General features: G+C 43.4%; 1 protein-coding gene across 1 annotated transcript in view; it reads left to right on the top strand.

The window, feature by feature from the left end:
* Positions 1-24,084, top strand: part of cacna1ba (calcium channel, voltage-dependent, N type, alpha 1B subunit, a) — a 380,512-nt gene that overhangs the window by 340,863 nt on the left and 15,565 nt on the right. Inside the window, exons 39-44 of the mRNA XM_060907396.1 lie at positions 1,897-2,002; positions 4,149-4,256; positions 12,047-12,162; positions 13,949-14,067; positions 14,215-14,341; positions 14,422-14,532. Of these exons, the coding sequence (XP_060763379.1) occupies positions 1,897-2,002; positions 4,149-4,256; positions 12,047-12,162; positions 13,949-14,067; positions 14,215-14,341; positions 14,422-14,532 (687 nt within the window). The remainder of the gene's footprint in view (positions 1-1,896; positions 2,003-4,148; positions 4,257-12,046; positions 12,163-13,948; positions 14,068-14,214; positions 14,342-14,421; positions 14,533-24,084) is intronic.

The raw sequence follows: 24,084 nt of genomic DNA, 5'->3' as shown, positions 1-24,084 counted from the left end.
AATTATTAGAAAATGGAAGACATACAAGACCACTGATAATCTCCCTCGATCTGGGGCTCCACGCAAGATCTCACCCCGTGGGGTCAAAATGATCACAAGAACGGTGAGCAAAAATCCCAGAACCACACGGGGGGACCTAGTGAATGACCTGCAGAGAGCTGGTAACAAACCAAAGTAACAAAGGCTAACCATCAGTAACACACTACGCCGCCCAGGGACTCAAATCCTGCAGTGCCAGACGTGTCCCCCTGCTTAAGCCAGTACATGTCCAGGCCCGTCTGAAGTTTGCTAGAGAGCATTTAGATGATCCAGAAGAGGATTGGGAGAATGTCATATGGTCAGATGAAACCAAAATAGAACTTTTTGGTAAAAACTCAACTTGTCGTGTTTGGAGGAGAAAGAATGCTGAGTTGCATCCAAAGAACACCATACCTACTGTGACGCAAAACATCATGCTTTGGGGCTGTTTTTCTGCAAAGGGACCGGGACGACTGATCCGTGTAAAGGAAAGAATGAATGGGGCCATGTATCGTGAGATTTTGAGCGAAAACCTCCTTCCATCAGCAAGGGCATTGAAGAATGAACGTGGCTGGGTCTTTCAGCATGACAATGATCCCAAACACACCGCCCGGGCAACGAAGGAGTGGTTTCGTAAGAAGAATTTCAAGATCCTGGAGTGGCCTAGCCAGTCTCCAGATCTCAACCCCATAGAAAATCTTTGGAGGGAGTTGAAAGTCCGTGTTGCCCAGCGACAGCCCCAAAACATCACTGCTCTAGAGGAGATCTGCATGGAGGAATGGGCCAAAATACCAGCAACAGTGTGTGAAAACCTTGTGAAGACTTACAGGAAACGTTTGACCTCTGTCATTGCCAACAAAGGGTATATAACAAAGTATTGAGATGAACTTTTGTTATTGACCAAATACTTATTTTCCACCATAATTTGCAAATAAATTCTTAAAAATCAGACAATGTGATTTTCTGAATTTTTTTTTTTCTCATTTTGTCTCTCATAGTCGAGGTATACCTACCGTATGATGAAAATTACAGGCCTCTCTCATCTTTTTAAGTGGGAGAACTTGCACAATTGGTGACTGACTAAATACTTTTTTGCCCCACTATATCTAGTATTTTTATGAGATAACTCTATTTATCTGTTCTGCCTCTGTATTTATGCTCGGGTGAATTTTTTTTTTTTTTCCTACGTACACTTGACAAAAAAGGGTTGTTTAAATTTTTTCCTTCACCAAATTTCTGACCAATGAATGAGTTTAACCAGTGTTTGTTTTTTTGTTTTTTTTTCCATTTCATGTACAGTGTGAACCTAAATCAAAGGAAATGAAGCGGTTTATGAGTTTCGCTCTGATTCTAACTGATGAAAGGGTCTAATAGATGTGAAAGCACCCTGAGAGAAAGTGGACTTGAATTTCCCATGCCTTTATCGGCGTGCAGTGTTGAGCTCCCGTGCTCTGAGTCACCCATCATGGTTATGCCTTCATGCTTCTCTCTACTTTTCTGTCACTGTGTCACTGATGCACTTTTGTTACAGATGTAGCCCTATAGAAGTGAATGTGACTGTTTGAATACTGTCATGTCTCTGTAATCGTACTCTATCATTTTGGACAAAACGTTTTGTGTGCTTCAGGCTGAGCACTTGATCTTTATCCTGGTATGTCCACTGAGTGTGTATGTGTGAATTGGAACATCATCCCAATATTTTTAAGTGTCAAAATTTGAGCAAAAGCCTGTCACAAGCACACAGATGGTTTTGGACTGAGGCATCTCTCAGGCTTGGGTTGTATTTGTTTCTCTTGTATCAACGTGTTTTTTTTTAATTTAATTTAATGTATTTTTTTGAGTGCGCTTCTCCTCTAATGCCCTCCTGACTCCCCTCAGCGTCTGGTGAAGATGAACATGCCCATCGCCGATGACAACACGGTCCACTTTACCTCCACGCTCATGGCTCTAATCCGCACTGCACTGGAGATTAAACTGGCCTCAGGTCAGTCATTCAGCCTCCACGGTCCTCTGAAAGCCGAGCCTGTTCTCACAGCTCTGTTCCAAATCAGCAGTCTTAAAACATTTCTGTCTACTTTTATCTGTGCTTTTATGTTTTATTCATTTTTTTTTCTTGAGAGGATGTTTCTGTTTAAGTCAGGCATTTTTAAATGTACTTGTGAATTATTCAAGTGAGATTAGGAACATGTCTTCAAGTTACAATGCTGTATTAGGGCCATTGTAGGTGTAAAAAAAAAAAATGTAGCTGAGGTGGGGCAGGGGGTAATATTCTGAGAAGAAAAGTCAGAATTTCTGAGATTAAAATTGTTCATTTACAAGAAAAAAAAACCCTCAGATATTCTCTGAGATCATAAAGTCATAAATTTGCAAGAAAAAATTTTTTTTTCTCTCTCCGTGCTTCCACGGAAGGCGGTCGCATTTTCTGCTCTCCCTCTCCCTCCTTTTTTCCCTGCTTGTGCTTCTGTGTCTTGTCTCGTCTGCTGTACTTTTTGAAGAGACTCTTCCTGCATTACTTTCTAAACTAAAAAAAGCATGGAATTGATAAACTGGTCTCCTAACGAAATTGACACAGTTTTCCTCGACGAGAAGTTTGGGTTTGGGGGAACCCATCTGTCCTGCCGGAATGTTTGCGGCTGGTTACACGATGGACACGTGGGAGCGGTGGCGGGTCGTGTGCCTGGCGATTCTTTCTATGGAGGACATTGAAGATATCTACCTATTCGGAACCATGATTACAGGACTTTTGCTGATTGGCTTAGGCATTGCCCTGGTATATCGAGGAAATCAGACAACGGTGACAGCTGTTCAAAGCCCCACAAAGCTGCCCGATATGATTGGAGTGGTGGGCAAAGCTGTTGGCACTCGGACTGTGGACATTCAGAACTTTAACCACAAAATGGTTGTTATCTCAGAGCAGCTTTCAGCTTTGCAAGGAATACGTTTTTCGGAGATCAATTTGAATAGAATGGACGGAATGGACAGATATGGACGAGTGGTGTGGACCCTGCCTGGAAAGACCAAACAATTCATATCTTAGTGACATTCGGCGCCCTGAGACAGCACCGGCCTTGGTTCAGGCCGTTGCTGAGGAAACATTTCCCCCTGAAGGTCACTGCCGGGAGACATTCTCATTCCTCGCATTCCTCTCTAACTTTCCGCGGTTGCCATTTTGACCCCCAGTGTGACAAGCGGGTGCGTGACCAGCGCCTTCATGGCTGCAGGAGCGGACGGCTGCTTGCTTGCGCTGGATTACCTCCCCCCTACCCCCCTTACCCCTGATTCCCCCCCTCAAGTCTCATGTTTAAAGTGTACTTGTGTTGTTGTGTGCTTATGCAAAGGTTTTTTAAATGTTCCCACACTGTACTCCTGACAGGAGCATAGTGGGGGGGTGTTCTTTTTTTTCCCTTATCTCTCCTCATGTTGTGTTTCCTTTTTATCTTTATCCCTGTCTTCCTGTCCTGTCTACCCTATGTCAATTGTATGTTGTATATGTACGGACAGGTTGACGGCTAATTTCGCTGGTACATGTGACTAGTGACAATAAAGGGCATCATCAAAAAAAATCTCAGAAATTCCAAGATTAAGAAGTCACAAATGTACAAGAACACAAACTCACATGCGTCCTGGCTGCAGTGCATTCTGGGAAATGCAGTTGAAAATCTCTTGGCGCTTTATTCTCGCTTTATTATAACTCTCAACTCAGCCATGGCGTCTGTGGTGTGATGACATTGATCCAACCTTGTGAAGTGAAGCGACCAAAAACACCCACTATTTTTCCAAGGATTTTTTATTTTTGTAAATTTGCGACATTTTAACCACTGAAATTCTGAGGGGGGTTTTCTTGTAAATTTGTGACTTCTTAATCTCAGAATTCCTGAGCTTTTTTTCTTGCAAATTTATGACTTTATAATCTCAGAGAATATCCGATTTTTTTTGGTAATTTTCAGACTTTAATCTTTGAGTCCCCCCCCCCCCCCCCCCCCCCCACAGAGTATGTATTCCCTCCCTCAGCTCTGCATTTTCTTTTTACCTAAAATGGCCCTAATACTCTGTCGTATTAAATGGAGATCCAAGTATAACATGAAAAAATATATATTAATTGTTTTTATAAATTCTGCAACACAAATTAGGAATCGTGGCCCAGCGTCTGTGTGATGCAGAGCTAAAGAAGGAGCTGGCGACTGTCTGGCCAAACTTGTCTCAGAAGACCATGGATCTACTGGTGACACCACACAAACGTGAGCATCTCACACACACACACACACACACACACACACTGCTATTGCTTGAGCTCACTCCAGTAAGATGTACCTCCACTGCCATCTAGTGATGAGAAGCGAATTGATTGCATTGAGATCATCTGAATCGCCCAGCATCTCGGAATCCGTTACTCAGAACTGGATCACACCATCAGTTACAAACGTACATATAGTTTTGCCAAATTAATTTGCATATAGGATATTCTATAGAGGACAAAACATTTACTATGTGCTGAAGTATTTACAATTTTATCACATTTAGCAAAGGAATTTTTTTAAGTGATGTACACTCGTGAAAAAATAAGTGCATCCTATGGAAACTGTAAACTTTTCTGAACATATTTAAACACAAACATTTCACCCTTTTGATAGTGCCTGCAGATAAAGGTGATATACTTGAACAAAAAAAGACAAAAGGAAAATTAGCTCTTTTAGTCTGCGCCACGATAAGGGATTGTCATCTTATTGTGGTGGGGCGGTTTGTGTGTCCCGATGACCCCGAGAGCTATATCGGCTGGAGTTTTAGACTCCTGGAAAGGCCGCCCATGCCAAAAAGGTTGAAGGGTAGGGACCAGACAAAAAGCTATTCCTTGGTCCTCCAGGGTGGGGGCTGAGCGTGGGGCCAACATCCCCACACCGTAAAAAGCCCTCTTGTAGAGGAAACTATGACAACGACGACAAGTCTACGTGTACCAGAGTGGACTTGAGTCCAACAATCCATGGCAGAATGACCATCTCTGATGAAAGTTGGAGATACGAGAGACAGTCTGCTCGGACCCAAGGCGAGGATTAGAATGGGAACGTGGAACGTTCACACCATGTACGAAACATCTAAATCAGCCCAAATATCAAATAGAGTTGGGCTTGACATGGGGTGAAGCTCAGAGGGTAGCAAGAGACCGCACAGAATGGCGTTGATGTGTCGTGGCCTTATTTTTCACTTGGAAAGAAGAGGATAAGTAAGTAAAGTAAGCTCTTTTAGTCATTTATTCAACAAAAATATCAATACATGGAATATTCTTCGGTGGAGAAAGTAAGTACACCCTTGGCTTCAGAAGCCAGTATTGCCCCCTTGAACAGAAATAACTTCTTATAGGTGTATTGCAAAATTGTCCCCCAGTCTCTGATATCGGCTTGCTGAAATTTCTGACCACTCTTCCATGCAAAATTCCTTCATCTGGAAGGTGTTTGAGGGTTTTATTGCATGTAGTGCACTTTTCACAACATTTCTCCTGTCAACATTTCAATGGGGTTCAAATCTGGGCTTTGACAAGGCCATTCCATAACCCTCCATTTCTTCTTTTTGAGCCATTCCTTGGTGGATTTGCATGTGTGCTTATTAGGATCATTATCTTGTTGAAAGGTCCACCTCTGGTTCAGCTTCAATTTTTGAACAGATGGCCTCACATTATCTTCAAGCACTCTTTGCTATGATTCAGAATTCATAGTTGAATCAATGAATGTGCCCTGCGATGATCTGGCGACTTGTCCAGGGTGTACCCTGCCTCTCGCCCATAGTCAGCTGGGATAGGCTCCAGCTTGCCTGCGACCCTGTACAAGATAAGCAGCTACAGATAATGGATTGATCAATGAATGCAAGCTTCCAGTCCCTGAGGCAGCGAAGCAACCACAAACCATAACATTTCCACCACCATGCTTCACAGTTGGTGTGAGGTTCTTCCTCTGAAAAGCCATCTTTGGTCTGCACTATATGTGTGTACTCTTACTGTGGCCAAACAACTCGACCTTTGATTCATCTGTCCAGAGCATATTATTCCAAATGGCCTGGGGCTTCATTTATAAACAATGCATACGCACAAAAGAATGCGTACGCCACGTTCTACGCAAGCTTCGGTATTTATAAAAAGTGAACTTGACGGTAAAATGTGCGCACCTCCATGCAAGCTCTGACCCATGCGTACGCACAAAAAAAAGGGAAACGCAGAAAGTGTGACCTCAGGAGGAAATGGGGAGAATGACCCAAAATTGGTTCAATAATCGAAGTTTAACACAAACATGACATCGCGCATCAAAGATGTGACTGACTTAACATTTATAATCCTTAATTTTGTGCACTTGTCAAAAATAGTATCTTATTTAAGGCAATAAAGACAAATTGATAGGCTATACATTGTATGTTTTTGCAACATAAGCAGTAGGCTAAGTTTTGTTAATTATCCACTTATGGCTTTCATGCATGTTGTGTCATTTTTCAATATTGATCATTAGGCTATCACACATGTTTCTTGTTAGGTTGCCTACTCTGTAAATAGTATATAAGAGGGATTTGTCGTGGTAGGTCTTATGATGCACTATGGCGTATTTGGCATTGCTGGAGGATGTGGCAAATGGAAGAATTAGGAGAGAGCGAGTCTTCAGAGACCAACAAGATTTGTTGGCCAATGACGATGAGTGGCTCATGAGCCGATTCAGATTGCCACGAGCTGTCCTTTTACACCTGATAGCTGAGTTAGGCCCAGCGTTGGAGAGAGGCACCCGCCAGAATCATGCCATCCCAGTCTCGCTGCAAGTGCTGACTTGCATCGGCTTTCTGGCCACTGGCACTTTTCAGCGAGAACTGGCTGACCGGTCTGGGATATCGCAGCCAACCTTCAGCCGCATTTTTCCAGAAGTGTTCTCATCTCATTATCTCTAGCCACTTTATCCTGTTCTACAGGGTCGCAGGCAAGCTGGAGCCTATCCCAGCTGACTACAGGCGAAAGGCGGGGTACACCCTGGACAAGTCGCCAGGTCATCACAGGGCTGACACAGACAACCATTCACACTCACACCTACGGTCAATTTAGAGTCACCAGTTAACCTAACCTGCATGTCTTTGGACGGCGGGGGAAACCGGAGCACCCGGAGGAAACCCATGCGGACACGGGGAGAACATGCAAACTCCACACAGAAAGGCTCTCGCTGGCCACGGGGCTCAAACCTGGACCTTCTTGCTGTGAGGCGACAGCGCTAACCACTACACCACCGTGCCGCCCTGCCAGAAGTGTTAGGAGGTGTAATTGGTTTATCACCAAACTACATCAAGTTTCCTTACACGGTGGGTGAACAGGCAAATAAAAAAGCGCAATTTGCAGCAAAATCCGATTTCCCAAATGTGTTCGGTGCTATTGACTGCACTCACATTGCTATAAGGACACAGAGTGAAAATGAATTTGCCTTTGTTAACAGGAAGCATTTTCATTCCCTCAATGTCCAAGTTATATGTGACGCGGACATGGTCCTCACAAATGTTGTCGTCCGGTGGCTTGGTTCAACCCATGATTCATTTATATTGAGACATAGCAGCGTTGGGTGGAGACTGGATGCTGGAGCTGTGCGCGATGGTTGGCTTCTGGGTGCGGGTGATTAATGCGTAAATCCTGAAAGCATTTGTAACCATTCTTAGACCATTTCTAAATATTCAACCCTTTACTCATTCAGTTATGTTGTAGGTGACAGTGGGTATCCGCTGAAACGGTGGCTGCTCACACCATTTATGAACCCCCAAACGCCTGAGGTGACCACTTACAACTTGCGCCACAGCCAGGCACGCGCTGTTGTGGAGTGCACCATCAGGCTCCTGAAGGGCAGATGGCGTTGTCTGGATGCCACAGGGGGAGCACTATGTTACAGACCCGAAAAGGTCTGTAGGATTGTTAGGGCCTGTGCTGTGCCGCACAATGTGGCACAGCTACAAAACGTGCCTTTGCAAGCTGAAGAGGTCAACCTTGACCTCGACCCCGATCCCTATCCCCAGACATTCCACCCAAACGCAGGAGCCTTGCGCCAGCGCGAGGAGGTGATGCGCCGCTTGTAAATAATTAGGTATGGAAACAAATGATTACTTTTTAAGAAATTCTTTAATGCTGACATTTAATGCAGACAACAGGATAAAGCGGCTAGAGATGATGAGATGAACTCATTTTTTATTTCTTTTAACTCCCGGGCAACCTCGCGGACGGCATCCACATGTTCCCGCTGCACCTGCAGCACTGAATCTGTTAGGATACGGGCGCTGGTGGCTGGTTTTGGCATGGATGCACATGCATCGGAGGCCGTGGACGTCCTTGGGGCCTCCGCTGCCACAGCCGACACACTGCTGGCCTCACTGGCACACCCAGCAACTGCGAGGGAATTTTTTTGTTAATAAAATACTTTTTCTGGATGAAGACTCATTTCAATTAATTTCACACCTATTTCAAACAAGGGGGGCACACGTGCAATGTGAGGTGGTTCCTTGATACACAACCAAAAAAAAATTACATACCAGAGTCCTCGGCTGGTTCATGTGGCCCAGCATTGATGTCACCCTCCTCCTCACGCACAACTCCACTCAGGAGGGTTTCCCCTATAATGCCAGCCAGTTTTTGATCCAGTGGGGTGAGCTCCGGCTCCCCCTTCCCCCCGCCCGTTGCACGGACGCTTTGGCAGTGTGCCGCGATCCTCTTCTTGGCGTCTACCTTTATGTCGGACCTTTTTTTTTTTACCTCTGCCATAGTACGGCCTTGTGAAGCTACAGAATTGACCGCATCGGCCACATGCTGCCATTCACATGTTTTTTTCGCATTTGTAACTCCCGTACTATGGCCTCCAAACAAAACAGCTCGACACTGCTCCACTTCATCTACGAGCACTTCAACTTCACAGTCGGTGAAGTTGCGCTTCTTTGTCTTTCCTTCTGTTTTGGGTATGTTGTCCACAGATATCAATATTCATTAAGGGCGTTTCGCTGAATATTTATAGGCAATTGTGGGTGCGTCTTGAGGTACGCACAGGTGCCGCAAATTTAGAGTGGATTGTGATTTATAAAGGGAAATTGGCGTGGAACGTGCGTGCGCACGGTTTTATAAATCAGAATGTGCGCACGCACATTCTGAGTTTCGTGCGCACGCCATCTTCTGGCGTAAATCCTGCGCAAAGTTTTATAAATGAGGCCCCTGGTCTTTGCCTATATTTTCATTGGTAAACTGTAGTCTTATACCCTGTCCACACTAGGGATTTTGTACCGATACGAAACTACTTTCGTACCGCAACACCTGTCCACACTAGCAACTATACCGGTACTGTAGCGGTATAACTGTATCGGTACGAAACCCACAAATGTATGGGTTTCATACCGGTACAGTATCGGTACTGTAGCGCTTCGCTGTAGTGTGGACAGATGAAGCGGTTCTGTATCGATACAAATATAATGCGCATGCGAAAACGAAACGACCGTGGAGCTACATGGAGCAAAGAAAGGGGGGAGAAAGGGAGAGGGGAGGAGGGAGGGGGAAAGAGGGAAGAAGAAAAGAGGAAGAGGGGAAAAGGGAGAGAAAGGGAGGGGAAGGAAAGAGGGAGAAAGGGAGGGGGAGAAAGGGAGATTTGTTTTCTTTGTTTCTTTCTCAACTGCCTCGCGTGTTTTATACGATTCGACTGAATAAATGGCCACCAGAAATACAGACTGTACATTGACAACAAAAAGCACACACACGTTGTTTCATCCACCATATTGTCGGAAGGAAGTTACTCGGTAACCACGGAAACATTTCGCGCACGCGCATTTCAACTACCGTGAAAGAAAACCGCAAACATTTCTCGCTAGTGTGGACAGATGCACTAAACTGTACCGGTATACTTTGTATCGATACAGTTATACCACTTTCGTTCCGGTATAAGTGTGAACACAGCATAACTTTAATGTTCGTTTTGGACAGCAAAGGCTTTTCCCTGGTATGCCTTTCCAATCAGAAAGAGATTGTCCAATCTCTTTCTGATTGTAGATGAATGCACTTTCACACCAACAGTTGCAAGAGTTACCTGGAGATCCAGTGATGAAATTGTGGGGTTCTTGGAGACTTCTTTTAGTATCAAACAGTCTGCTTTTGGGCTGAATTTGCTGGGGTGGTCAGTCCTGGACAGATTGGCAGTTGTTTGGAATCTACGCCACTTATAGATGATTTTCCTTACAGCAGAATGATTTATTTCTAATAATTTAGAGAGCTTTTAAAATCCCTTGCCAAATTCATAAGCATAACCTTTTTTCTGAGGTCCTTAGAGAGCTCTTTTGATCTTGGCATGATGACACCACACACAAAGAGAACACCAGACCCTAGATGTCAGGGTTAAATGAGATGGGTTCCACCTCCACCTACAGGAGGTTCTAATCAAGTCATAAACTTGTGAGAAACAAAACTCAGAAAAAAGGTAGTGTGATTTTTATTTTTTTTTTGTCAAGGAACCAGATTGCAGTTGGATCAACATCACACCATGGATGCCACGGCTGAACTGAGAGTTATAGGAAATGTAGTCTTTCCTCCTTGATTGCACAATATAAAAGAATAAAGTGCTAAGAGATTTTCAACTATATTTCCCAGAATGCACTGCAGCCAGGAAGCATGTGATTGTTGCACTTCCTGGATGCAATGAGTGATGAATGTATAAATTTCACAACTTTGTTTATCCGTATTTTTTTTTTTTTTTTGTCTTAGCTGTTTATAAATGTATAATTATTGTGCAAGAGCAGTTTCCTGTTACTTTCAGGGCTTGGATTCTTACTTTGGAACAGCTGAGCTGAGAGTTATAGGAAATGGAGTCTTTTTAGTCAATGTGCTTCTTTGACAAAAAAACCCAACCTAATTTTCATGGGTTTGTTTCTCAAAAAAATTGTGACTTTTTTTTCCTCATAAATTTGTGAGTTTAAAGCGAGATGGCCTTTTGATTTCATAAAATCGGTGAAATTTAGTTCCTTCTGAAATGTGCTCATTGTGATATATGTTTATTTCTGTAATATCTCACAAAATATCAGGCCATTCTGTGGCTGGGAAGTTATTTAATTTGAGGGGATTAAAGCAAATAACGTGCATGAAATCGCTTGCTTAGCGCAGTCAAGCAGACAGAGGAAGTCCGTGAGCATATGCGCAGGTTTAACTTTGAGCGTGCACTGACAGTCGCTAAATGAACATTCTGTCGCTAAACGAACAGCTGATCACACCAAGGTGCTTGCTGACCGCCGATATTTATTAGTTTGGTCCTGCGTTTCCTTTCCTTCGTATATAACATAACGTCTTTTCTTCTCACTTTCCGTTACTGTAGTCAGTCTTTCACATTTCATTCGCACACTCACGCCCTCCATTATTCTCTCCTGTTTCAAATTTGTATCCCACAATGCCTTGCACGAACGGGGAAAGCCCACCACGTGATGCATGACGTAGGATCTTGAATTGGGTCATGGTGAAGCAGGCAAAAATAGCTGAGAATTTAGGGCCATGTGGCCTTAAATTCATTAATTGTTCTATTTAAAAAACCTAATAAAATTGGAAGTCTGTGATTCGAATTCAGTAGCTTTCAGTCCACTAAACAAAAATAATTGGGTGTCGGGGAAAATTCTTTTTATGACCTACACTTGAAAAATCTGAAAGGCAGTATAGCTTTAATCTCAGGCAATTTCTGAGATTTTCTTGCAAATTTTTGACCTTATCTTGAAATTTTTTAATTTTTTTTCTCAGAATATTACCCTCTCCCCATCTATCTATCTATCTATCTATCTATCTATCTATCTATCTATCTATCTATCTATCTATCTATCTATCTATCTATCTATCTATCTATCACACCCACCCTCCCTACATACAGCCATACATACAATGGCCCTAATACAGAGATTGTTCGTATTGAATTAAAAAAAAAAAACTCTGTAAATGATATAGGAGTCTCTTTTTGACTAAAGGACTGCAGATTAAGATGTATATATATATTTCTCTTTGATCTCATGTTTCTCTCATTTAAAGCTAACGAGCTGACAGTTGGGAAAGTGTACGCTGCTCTCATGATCTTTGACTACTACAAACAGAACAGAGCCAAGAAAATGCAGATGCAGCAGGCCAAAGATCAGCCAGGACCACAGGTCAGATAACACACACACACACACACACACATATATGCACGCATGTGTGTCCACATGCAGATTTTTCTCTGTAACCCTTAAAGCAATATGTAATCAAAAATAAAATGTATGATTTCATGCCAACACGTGTTCTGTGCCACATGTTTTTCAGTGGAGCTGCGAAGCTAACATTGCTAACAAATAATAGCCTCCAGTTTAGCACCGTGCAAGCAGCAACATTTAGACCTGCAAAATCATCACCCAGCTGTGTTATAAACTGAAGTTACTGGTTTCTGACAACAGTGTTATTTATAAAAAGTGAGCAAAGTGACATCACAGAGCTAAATACAATCACAGCAGCCATCTTGAAGCTGAATCACTTTTATCTTCAGTGTAGACTTGGGTAGAAGGTGTGGCCTAAAGCGAGATGCAGATGATGATTACATAGTTCCAGTTAAATTTATCATCTCATCTCATTATCTCTAGCCGCTTTATCCTGTTCTACAAGGTCGCAGGCAAGCTGGAGCCTATCCCAGCTGACTACGGGCGAAAGGCGGGGTACACCCTGGACAAGTCGCCAGGTCGTCACAGGGCTGACACATAGACACAGACAACCATTCACACTCACATTCACACCTACGGTCAGTTTAGAGTCACCAGTTAACCTAAGCCCATGTTTACATTAGACCGTATCAGCGGATCATCAGATTAACGTTTTTAAAACGATTAGCGTGCACACAGCAACACCAATACACGATTTGCGTGCACACAGCAACACCAATACACGGATACGCTCGGCTCCGCAGGCATCCTGCGCTCCAAATCACTCTGCCCTGAACAGCGAATGCCCTCTGGAGGGTGCGCACTCCGGCCCTGCGCAGCTCACAGAGCGCGCGAGTGAAGTGCACGAGCCACGATTCGGGACTGAGCCGCTGTGTGTGTGATCCCAGCGCATATCACTTACCACTTGCAAGTGGAAGGATGGCAAGCCTAAAGACAATCATAACTACACAATGGGCAGTATTTGCACTTTTATACTCTTTAATGAAAGGTGATACAAGGCGGAAATCTGCGCCGTTTTTCAGCAGTCGCGTCACATGACCAACGCCAGCGAATCAGGAAGGTGGATGTCACAGTGACGTTGTCCAATGACGACGCCAGCTAGAGCTCAGCGCAGCGTATCCGCGTATTCTCAATGTTTACACAGCACCAGACCAGACACGATCTAGATTGAATACGTGGACCCTGGCGGATTCCCGTTTCCCGGCGTTTCCAGGCGGTTTAATGTAAACGGACAGTGCATCCGCGAAGAAAACGAGACAGATACGGTCTAATGTAAACTTGGCCTAACTTGCATGTCTTTGGACTGTGGGGGAAACCGGAGCACCCGGAGGAAACCCACGCGGACACGGGGAGAACATGCAAACTCCGCACAGAAAGGCCCTTGCCGGCCACGGGGCTCGAACCCGGACCTTCTTGCTGTGAGGTGACAGCGCTAATCACTACACCACCGTGCCGCCCCCCAGTTTAATTTATATTATGCTATTTTTCTAAACGGAGGCAAGTGATTTGAGATGATGTCAGATGATGATGACATGAATTTGGCACGATGGTAAACTCAAGGCTTGATCGTAGCATTAGCATCATTGCTCCAGTGCAAAACTAAAGAAGCAAATTTCAAACACTAAATATGTCTTGGTTGGTTGATTACATTCATGATAAGTAGAAAATCAAACTATCACTTCAACACACCATGTCTAGAGGACAGTAATGTGTTGACCGTCTCCGCTGTGTGTCCCCTGTGTAGAACGATGTACGTGATCTCCTGGAGCCCATTCTGAACCCTGTGCAAGAGAAGAGCAGGAGTCCATCAGATATCCAGCCTCCCAGACCCAGCTCTGACACACTGAACAACGGACACACACCGTAGGCCCTGATCACTCTGAATACACACACACGCGCGCATGCAATGCAGCATGACTGATATACTTTCTACAAAACATAGGCCTGACTTCTTATTTCTACTTTCCTGTGTTTTGAGTGTATTTATATTATTTCCTGTTATAATCCCAGCCATGACAACACCATTAAAGACTCCTCGTCTTGGGCTTCAGAGAAAAACAAAGAGGTCCAGAGGCCAAAGAAACGACCCATTCTGAGAGGCCAGTCAGAAGACATCTCAAACACAAACACTGCCCAGGTAATTGGTGTTAACGAGCCTTCTCACACACCTTACACATTCCTAAACTGGTTTATTTCACTTGTGTAAATATGTGTTAGGTGCCAGTAGAGATGAGGAAAATGGAGAACAGTGCCAATACAGTAGCTCCTGCTGGTTTAGAAGGTCAAGGACGAGCAGTGTCCATGCCCAAACTCAGCGCAGAGATGCAGGTAATCTACATATAACTGCTACGTAGTGATGGATGCTTTTTTTTTTTCCTAAATGAAGTGTTTCGGCAGTTTGTGGTGACCCAACACATTACAGTTATTTTCAACTGCTTACACACATTTTCAAAGCTCTGTGTCTTTTTCTCAAAACTTTACACACAAATCCAACTATTGCTCACACGAAATGCAACAAGCGCCCTATCTCCTGCGAAATGAAACACAGTATTCAGAATATTCTAAACACACCTCAAAAGCAAGCATTTGTCTCACATCATAAACACACTTCCCATAGTATCACATACCGTACGTGTGTATATCATTTACACACTGTTGCTCTAAATCTAAAGTGCTTTTGTTTTTATGGGTTTTTTTTATATATTGCCATACAAGAATGAGAATAGGGCGGCACGGTGGTGTAGTGGTTAGCGCTGTCGCCTCACAGCAAGAAGGTCTGGGTTCGAGCCCCGTGGCCGACGAGGGCCTTTCTGTGCGGAGTTTGCATGTTCTCCCCGTGTCTGCGTGGGTTTCCTCCGGGTGCTCCGGTTTCCCCCACAGTCCAAAGACATGCAGGTTAGGCTAACTGGTGACTCTAAATTGACCGTACGTGTGAATGTGAGTGTGAATGGTTGTCTGTGTCTATGTGTCAGCCCTGTGATGACCTGGCGACTTGTCCAGGGTGTACCCCGCCTTTCACCCGTAGTCAGCTGGGATAGGCTCCAGCTTGCTTGCGACCCTGTAGAACAGGATAAAGTGGCTACAGATAATGAGATGAGATGAGAATGAAAATACAGTATTATGCAAATGGAAGTCTCATTATTTCATCTCATCTCATTATCTCTAGCCGCTTTATCCTGTTCTACAGGGTCGCAGGCAAGCTGGAGCCTATCCCAGCTGACTACGGGCGAAAGGCGGGGTACACCCTGGACAAGTCGCCAGGTCATCACAGGGCTGACACATAGACACAGACAACCATTCACACTCACATTCACACCTACGGTCAATTTAGAGTCACCAGTTAACCTAACCTGCATGTCTTTGGACTGTGGGGGAAACCGGAGCACCCGGAGGAAACCCACGCGGACACGGGGAGAACATGCAAACTCCGCACAGAAAGGCCCTCGCCGGCCAGGGGGCTCGAACCTGGACCTTCTTGCTGTGAGGCGACAGCGCTAACCACTACACCACCGTGCCGCCCGCAAATAGAAGTCAACACAAGCAATATTGGAACCAAAAATATTAAATTTTCTGAATAAATCAGTTGCTGTTGTGAATGCAGTATTGTACAGCATATAAGAAAAAAAGAAAGCAAAGTACACCAACCACCACATATGGTGATATAGCAACCAAAAAATAGACATGTATGAAAAAGTGTGTGTGTGTTTGTGGATGGGGAGAGCAAGTTGGGTGTGTATTTAGGATCAATCTCTCCTCCGGGCTGGGTCTGGCCACAATATTTCATCAACATCGCATGCTATATTTTCTCTTGCCAAACATCGAGGAAAGAATCGTCTTGTGTGGCGTATCCAACCTTGGATAGAAGCAGCATCAGTGTCACCACATGCTTCCTCCATTGCCTGGAGAAGTGTAAGGCGGGCATAGGGACGATGATCATATACTTTCCAACGCCATGTCATACATGTCAACCTTTGGTCAATCAAACCTGTATAACCAACCTCCAAAATCCGTATTTCCCTTATAAAATCCGTATAAGATGCAAATTAAAATAATTTACCTAAAATTTGAATGATAATTAACAATGATATATCCCAGTTACTTTTTATTCAATATTAATAACAATAAACCTTCAGAATGAATACAAAGCTCCAATGTTTGACAAAAACACAAAGTGTTATCAGCGTAGTTACAAAGGAAATACTTCGTTGTTTGGAGACAGGTTTCACCGAGCGGCTATTATGCACGAGACTTCATATTAGCCACAAAGTCAGGAAAATCTGTTCGTAAAATTACGTTATAATGACCAAATACAATGAAAAGTGGTTTTCCAGTCTCACCTGTGAAAGGTAATCCCATGTGATCTCGTTTGGACGGTAAACCTGTTGGTACAGTTAAACGCAGCACATGAATGAGGAATCTTTATTCTCGGCTACTGTCTAGACGCTATACCAGAGACGGTTGAAGAATCTCTACTTTGCCACATCCAATATGGCGGCGAGGATGACGTATGATTCTACGCAGAAGGCGGCGTCTATGTTTATATGTCTTCACAGTTTATATGTATTCACGGTTGGCGGGATTCTCGCAATGCAGTGTGCGCATGATCAAAAGTGGAACGAAGTCTCGCTACCACAAGATAACGCGCGATTTCATAAGACTCTTTACTGGCTGTCTGTGGTGTACAGTACGTTTGTAAATGTTATGCGCTCTTTTATCAGCGTGGGAATTGATTATAGCTCTAAATAAATACTGAAGTTTTTTTAAAGAATCTGTATAACTTTATTTATACTGTACGCCCGTATACTACGTTTAATGAATCAAATCCGTATAAAATACGGACATTCCGTATAGGTTGACATGTATGTCATGTTGAGAAGAATTCTTCGATCGGGTTAAGAAATGGTGAATATGGAGGCAGGTTGACAACAGAAAAATGGGGATGGTTGACAAACCAATTTTGGACCAGCTGGGAGCGATGAAAAGTGACGTTATCCCATACAACCACAAATCTTGCCTGTTCTGGATTCTCTTCCTTTGGAGCAAGAATACCATGAATATTGTTCAGAAATGTTAGGATATGACCAGTGTTATAGGGGCCAAGTGTTGCATGGTGGTGCAGGACACCATTCTGCGTAACGGCTGCACACATGGTGACATTTCCTCCACGTTGGCCTGGGACATTGACAATTGCCCTCTGTCCAATGATGTTTCTCCACCTCCATCTTGACTTTGTGAGGTTGAATCCCACCTCATCCAAATAAATGTATTCATGGAGGATGGGGTGGGCAACCATCTCCAAAATTCTCTGTATTGGACAAAAGAATAGATTAGGATACGCACAATACAATAGTCTGTCTCAGCAGGTGAAAGTCTGATGTACTGGCAGTACTATGTACGTACCTCCACATAGTCACGCCGCAGGTTCTTGACTCTGTCACAGTTCCTTTCAAATGGGACCCTGTACAGCTGCTTCATCCGTAACTGATTCCTCTGGAGGACCCGATGTATCGTAGATAGTCTAACAGCATCAATATTGTTGAATATGGTGATGTCTTCCAAAATATGATTTTGAATCTCACAGATTCTAATGGCATTATTTGCCAAAACCATATTCACAATTGCGGTCTCCTGCTCTTGTGAAAATATACAGTGGGGCAAAAAAGTATTTAGTCAGTCACCAATTGTGCAAGTTCTCCCACTTAAAAAGATGAGAGAGGCCTGTAATTTTCATCATAGGTACACTTCAACTATGAGAGACAAAATGAGAAAAAAATCCAGAAAATCACATTGTCTGATTTTTAAAGAATTTATTTGCAAATTATGGTGGAAAATAAGTATTTGGTCAATAACAAAAGTTCATCTCAATACTTTGTTATATACCCTTTGTTGGCAATGACTGAGGTCAAACGTTTTCTGTAAGTCTTCACAAGGTTTTCACACACTGTTGCTGGTATTTTGGCCCATTCCTCCATGCAGATCTCCTCTAGAGCAGTGATGTTTTGGGGCTGTCGCTGGGCAACACAGACTTTCAACTCCCTCCAAAGATTTTCTATGGGGTTGAGATCTGGAGACTGGCTAGGCCACTCCAGGACCTTGAAATGCTTCTTACGAAGCCACTCCTTCGTTGCCCGGGCGATGCGTTTGGGATCATTGTCATGCTGAAAGACCCAGCCACGTTTCATCTTCAATGCCCTTGCTGATGGAAGGAGGTTTTCGCTCAAAATCTCACGATACATGGCCCCATTCATTCTTTCCTTTACATGGATCAGTCGTCCCGGTCCCTTTGCAGAAAAACAGCCCCAAAGCATGATGTTTCCACCCCCATGCTTCACAGTAGGTATGGTGTTCTTTGGATACAACTCGGCATTCTTTCTCCTCCAAACACGACAAGTTGAGTTTTTACCAAAAAGTTCTATTTTGGTTTCATCTGACCATATGACATTCTCCCAATCCTCTTCTGGATCATCCAAATGCTCTCTAGCAAACTTCAGACGGGCCTGGACATGTACTGGCTTAAGCAGGGGGACACGTCTGGCACTGCAGGATTTGAGCCCCTGGCGGCGTAGTGTGTTACTGATGGGAGCCTTTGTTACTTTGGTCCCAGCTCTCTGCAGGTCATTCACTAGGTCCCCCCGTGTGGTTCTGGGATTTTTGCTCACCGTTCTTGTGATCATTTTGACCCCACGGGGTGAGATCTTGCGTGGAGCCCCAGATCGAGGGAGATTATCAGTGGTCTTGTATGTCTTCCATTTTCTAATAATTGCTCCCACAGTTGATTTCTTCACACCAAGCTGCTTACCTATTGCAGATTCAGTCTTCCCAGCCTGGTGCAGGTCTACAATTTTGTTTCTGGTGTCCTTTGACAGCTCTTTGGTCTTGGCCATAGTGGAGTTTGGAGTGTGACTGTTTGAGGTTGTGGACAGGTGTCTTTTATACTGATAACGAGTTCAAACAGGTGCCATTAATACAGGTAACGAGTGGAGGACAGAGGAGCCTCTTAAAGAAGTTGTTACAGGTCTGTGAGAGCCAGAAATCTTGCTTGTTTGTAGGTGACCAAATACTTATTTTACCGAGGAATTTACCAATTAATTCATTAAAAATCCTACAATGTGATTTCCTGGATTCTTTCCCCCCATTCTGTCTCTCATAGTTGAAGTGTACCTATGATGAAAATTACAGGCCTCTCTCATCTTTTTAAGTGAGGGAACTTACACAATTGGTGGCTGACTGAATACTTTTTTGCCCCACTGTACAACCTCGTCCTCCATGATGCTGTTGTCTTTCCATTCTAGAAAATTCAGAAATGCAGTAGTACTGTAAGAGTGCTGTATAAAGTCAAGGTTGTACTGCCCTGTGACCATTCATACAGTGGAGTGCAGTAAAATGGATGCTTGGAGCTACAATAGTATACATGTATTTTACAGCTATGCAGGAATGGCTATTACATGTACATGTACATTACAGTACTGTTGATTGTTGCATACCTGTTCTCATTTCGAAAAGTTCAAATTATGTCTGCCACTGTAAATCGACTCAAGTTGGGCTGGACTCTGAGTCCAGCCTCTCTCATGGTCAACCCATGATTGATCAAGTGATCAATCAGAGTAGCCCTAATCTCATCAGAGACTATTCTTCTTGGTTCTTCGTCCCTTCCTCCTTCAACTCGTCCTCTTCCTCTTCCTGCTCCCCTTCCAAAGCGTCCTCCACGAACCCGAACTCCTTGTCGTCCTCTGTGCCTTCCTCTGACTCCCCTGGCTCTCTCTGTATTAGGGTGCATCAGTTGCCCTCACTTTCATAAAATCTGATGTGTTTTTGTTCGGGTGTTCCTTTTCACCAAGAAAGACATCCTGTAAAATGTTTTGACCATATTCAAAAGTCTAATGGTGGCACCATGAGGTTCATTTTTTGCCAAAAAACGCTTATTTTATGTTTTCGCGTAAGGTTTGAATCACAATGTTGGACTCCATTTATTGATTTCTTGTGAGCCAGAGATCATGTTAAGAACCTTTGAAGGGATTGAGAAGCATTAATGTGATTCATAATACATTTGTATTGTTTAAAAGTAGTTGAACAATGATTCAATGAACAGCTAAAACTCAAACTGTGCTTGATAATATATTTAGAATATGTACTAAAAATGTGTATCTAAGATATTTGGTATACTCTATAAGGTGCCATAATATTTCATGAAAAGTGATCGAAATTTTGTCATAAAAGTCATAAAATAGCAGCTTTTTCCATAACTTTGAGCTCCTGGTGCCACCATTAAACTTTTGAATTTTGTAAAATATTTCACCCAGTGTGTTTTCTTACCAAAAGCAACATAAAAACAAAAATGCATCATGATCGGAGGAACTTTTCATTTTTAGGGGGCAACTGATGCACCCTACTCTGCATTGTTGTTATCCATTGTTCAAGACTGATAACTTGACCTTTACCCTGTTTATAGGCCTATGACAGGCAGTGATTGGTTGGTGTTCATTAAAGCAATTATTGTTTGCACATATGAGGACATAGTCTGAGGCACTGATGAATAAGTGTGGCATTTTGATTGGTTGTGTTTGAAACAGGAAATCAAGTTACTTCCTGTTAGGTTTTCGTGTTTTAGGTAGAGAATTGGGTGTATTGATTTGCAGAAAGTCTCATTCTCATTATCTGTAGCCACTTTATCCTGTTCTACAGGGTCGCAGGCAAGCTGGAGCCTATCCCAGCTGACTACGGGCGAAAGGCAGGGTACACCCTGGACAAGTCGCCAGGTCATCACAGGGCTGACACATAGACACAGACAACCATTCACACTCACATTCACACCTACGCTCAATTTAGAGTCACCAGTTAACCTAACCTGCATGTCTTTGGACTGTGGGGGAAACCGGAGCACCCGGAGGAAACCCACGCAGACACGGGGAGAACATGCAAACTCCGCACAGAAAGGCCCTCGCCGGCCACAGGGCTCGAACCCGGACCTTCTTGCTGTGAGGCGACAGCGCTAACCACTACACCACCGTACCGCCCGATTTGCAGAAAGTGAATAGCTAAATTGAAAACTGTGTCAAGGCTGAGAATTAGTTTATGGTTTTGCTGATTTGAGGTGGAGTTGTGAAGTTTGAGTGACAGAGTTTAGAAATAGTGTAATATATAAAGGTTTTGTGTGTAAGCAATTGAAAAAAACTGTAATACATGTCATGTTGATTAGCTCATCTGGCCATAAGGCCGATGAGCGATTGCCATGGTGTGGCGTCCATTATCTACAATTCAGTTAAATCATACGTATCTCCTCCGTCAATTCTCTACGGAGTTCCGTTCTGATTGTTTTGTTTAAAAGAACTCATCATTCTGCACAAAACTTGGTTGTTGTTTTGTCAAATTTTTTGCTAACGAGTTACTAATTAGGCCAAATTAACAAATTTTCCAGGCCTCTCGCTAGAATTGTATCTTCTCTCTCATTTCTTGTCCGATTTCAGTTCTAATCGATGTTTTGGGTCGAGCTTCCCTTGAGGAACAAAACTTGGTCATTTGTTTGTGGATTTTCCTGTTTACAACTTGGTTTATTTTCAGTTCAATCGTATCTCCTCTCTCTGCTCTCAATGGAGTTCAGTTCTGATCGTTTTATTTGAAAGAACTAGACCTTCTGCACAAAACGTGGTCACTGTACTCTCAAATTTTTGTTGATGAACTCCTAATTAGGAGACTTCTCACTAGAATTGTATCTCCTCTCGCAGTTCTCACTGGATTTCAGTTCTGATCGATGTTTTGGGTCGATCTTCCCTCTGGGAACAAAACTTGGTTGTTCGTTTGTTGATTTTTCTGTTGTAATCAATTTGTTTACAACTTTGTTTATTTTCACTTAAATCATATCTCCTCCCTCTAATCTCAATGGAGTTCAGTTCTGATTGTTTTATTTGAAAGAACTCGACCTTCTGCACAAAATTTGGTCATTGTATTGTCAATTTTTTGCTAACAAATTAGTAATGAGGTCAACTTAAATTTTCTCCTGACTAGAATTGTATCTCCTCTCTCATTTATCATGTGAATTCAGTTCTGATCAATGTTTTGGGTAGGTCTTCCCTTGAGGAGCAAAATTGAGTCCTTTGTTGATTTTCCTGTTGTAAATGATTTGTCATGTCTCTCACATTTCAGTTCTGTTTGATGTTTTGCTAGTCATGGTTGTTTTGATGGCAGGCCAGATAAGCTACTACGTCCTTGATGTTCTGGGGTGTTTGTTTTTTTTTTTCTTTTAAATTGTCACCCATCTGTATATAATTGGAATCAAATTAAGCCATTTAAAAATGATGGGTTTGCATGTTCTCTTCGTCCCTGCACTGGTTTCCTCTCACAGTCCACAGACATGCAGATTAGGTCAACTGGCTACTCTAAATTGCCCGTAGTGAATGTGAGTGTACCGTAAGTGTGAATGGCTGTCTGTCTGTCTATGTTAGCACTGTGATAGACTGGCGACCTGTCCAGGGTGTACCTGCCTCTTGTCCAAAGTCAACTGGGATCAAGCTCTACCTCCACTGTAGCCCTCACTAGCATAAGTGGTGTATGTAGAGGATGGATGGATGGATGGATGGATGGATGGATGGATGGATGGTAGGTAGGTAGGTAGGTAGGTATTATAAGCTCATATACAGCCCATGTGCATTAATCTTTACTCACTGAATTCCCATAAATGGAAAGCCTCACCATGGCACATGATTTCACTATTATCATTGCTTAATTACAAGATAATATAGATGTATAGCTTCACACAACTGCACTGATTTAATGCACCATTTATAATGAATGTGCTCTATCCATGCTTTGGAGAGCTGGAATAAGTACCGTACAATGGAGTTAGTTTTGGGAAAAACTGCCAACTCTGAGTTCTGTATTGGCTTTCTGCTTAAGCTAACAGATACTGCATAGTGGCTCTTAATGAGAGTGGTTACCCAAGGTCAAGGAATAACTTAGAGTAGATATTTCTGGCATAGTGCCACACGGCTGTTTTTTTTCTTCTGTATGTGTAGTTCTTATTGCCTGATGCACTCATGGCTGCGGCTGGCGAACACAGACACTTAACTCAGGCGTAGTGGAACGTCGGTGCTCTTTTATTGCTTCAAAAGGCAGGGGGGAGTGAGGGAAAAGGAGTATGTGAAAGAGTGAGAGTGGTAAGGCAGGTGCTGGTGGCAGGATACAGGAGCCGGCGCAGATTTCAGTCGCTGTCACTGTACAGCTGCAGGTGGGAGTGATGGGAACTGTCTGGGAGAGCTCTTGGATTGTCTTCCTCATCGTTCTCAAAGTCAGCAAAGTGACAAAGGAGAGAAAGGAGGCATCAGTCATCATGCTCTGCAAGAACCCGATTAGCCTGCGTTTGCAGCTGCTTAAGCTGCTCCAGCTGTAGGTGATTAGCTGGCTGTGCCCCATGGCCACGCTGCTCTAGAGGGCCGAGAACAGTGGTGCTGAATTGTTTCTGTCTCTTCAGCACCATCAGAGCGGTAGTATGAGGACCAACGCGGTGTTTGGGCGGGGTCTTTCTTGGGGCGTCATCACATCACTAATAAAGAAGGGTGAGGGAAAACATTCTTTTTAAACTGCTGCTCATGTAACACCATTCATGAGAATGTAAACTGCTGCAATTCTGTTTACATGAGCGAACAGATACCCATGATGAAGGTTATTTTTCCCACCCAGAGACCAAGACCAATTACATTCTCAAACTCCCGGCCATGGATGGCTGGGATTCTTTGGGACTTGAACTCTTGATTTCTTAACAACACATGCACATCCAAATCGAGCTACTGTCGGTAATCGAGCTAAGGGTCCCAGCAGGGGTGCCAGAGAAATCCAATCCTACATGCACACAAGGAAATCGAGCTATTGTGTGAGGTACATTATGCA

Source organism: Neoarius graeffei, chromosome 24 (assembly GCF_027579695.1).
Source record: "Neoarius graeffei isolate fNeoGra1 chromosome 24, fNeoGra1.pri, whole genome shotgun sequence".
In the NCBI taxonomy this organism is placed as follows: Eukaryota; Metazoa; Chordata; class Actinopteri; order Siluriformes; family Ariidae; genus Neoarius; species Neoarius graeffei.
The sequence above is the reverse complement of the archived record's forward strand: the minus strand, read 5'-3'. Positions and strand labels throughout refer to the sequence as shown.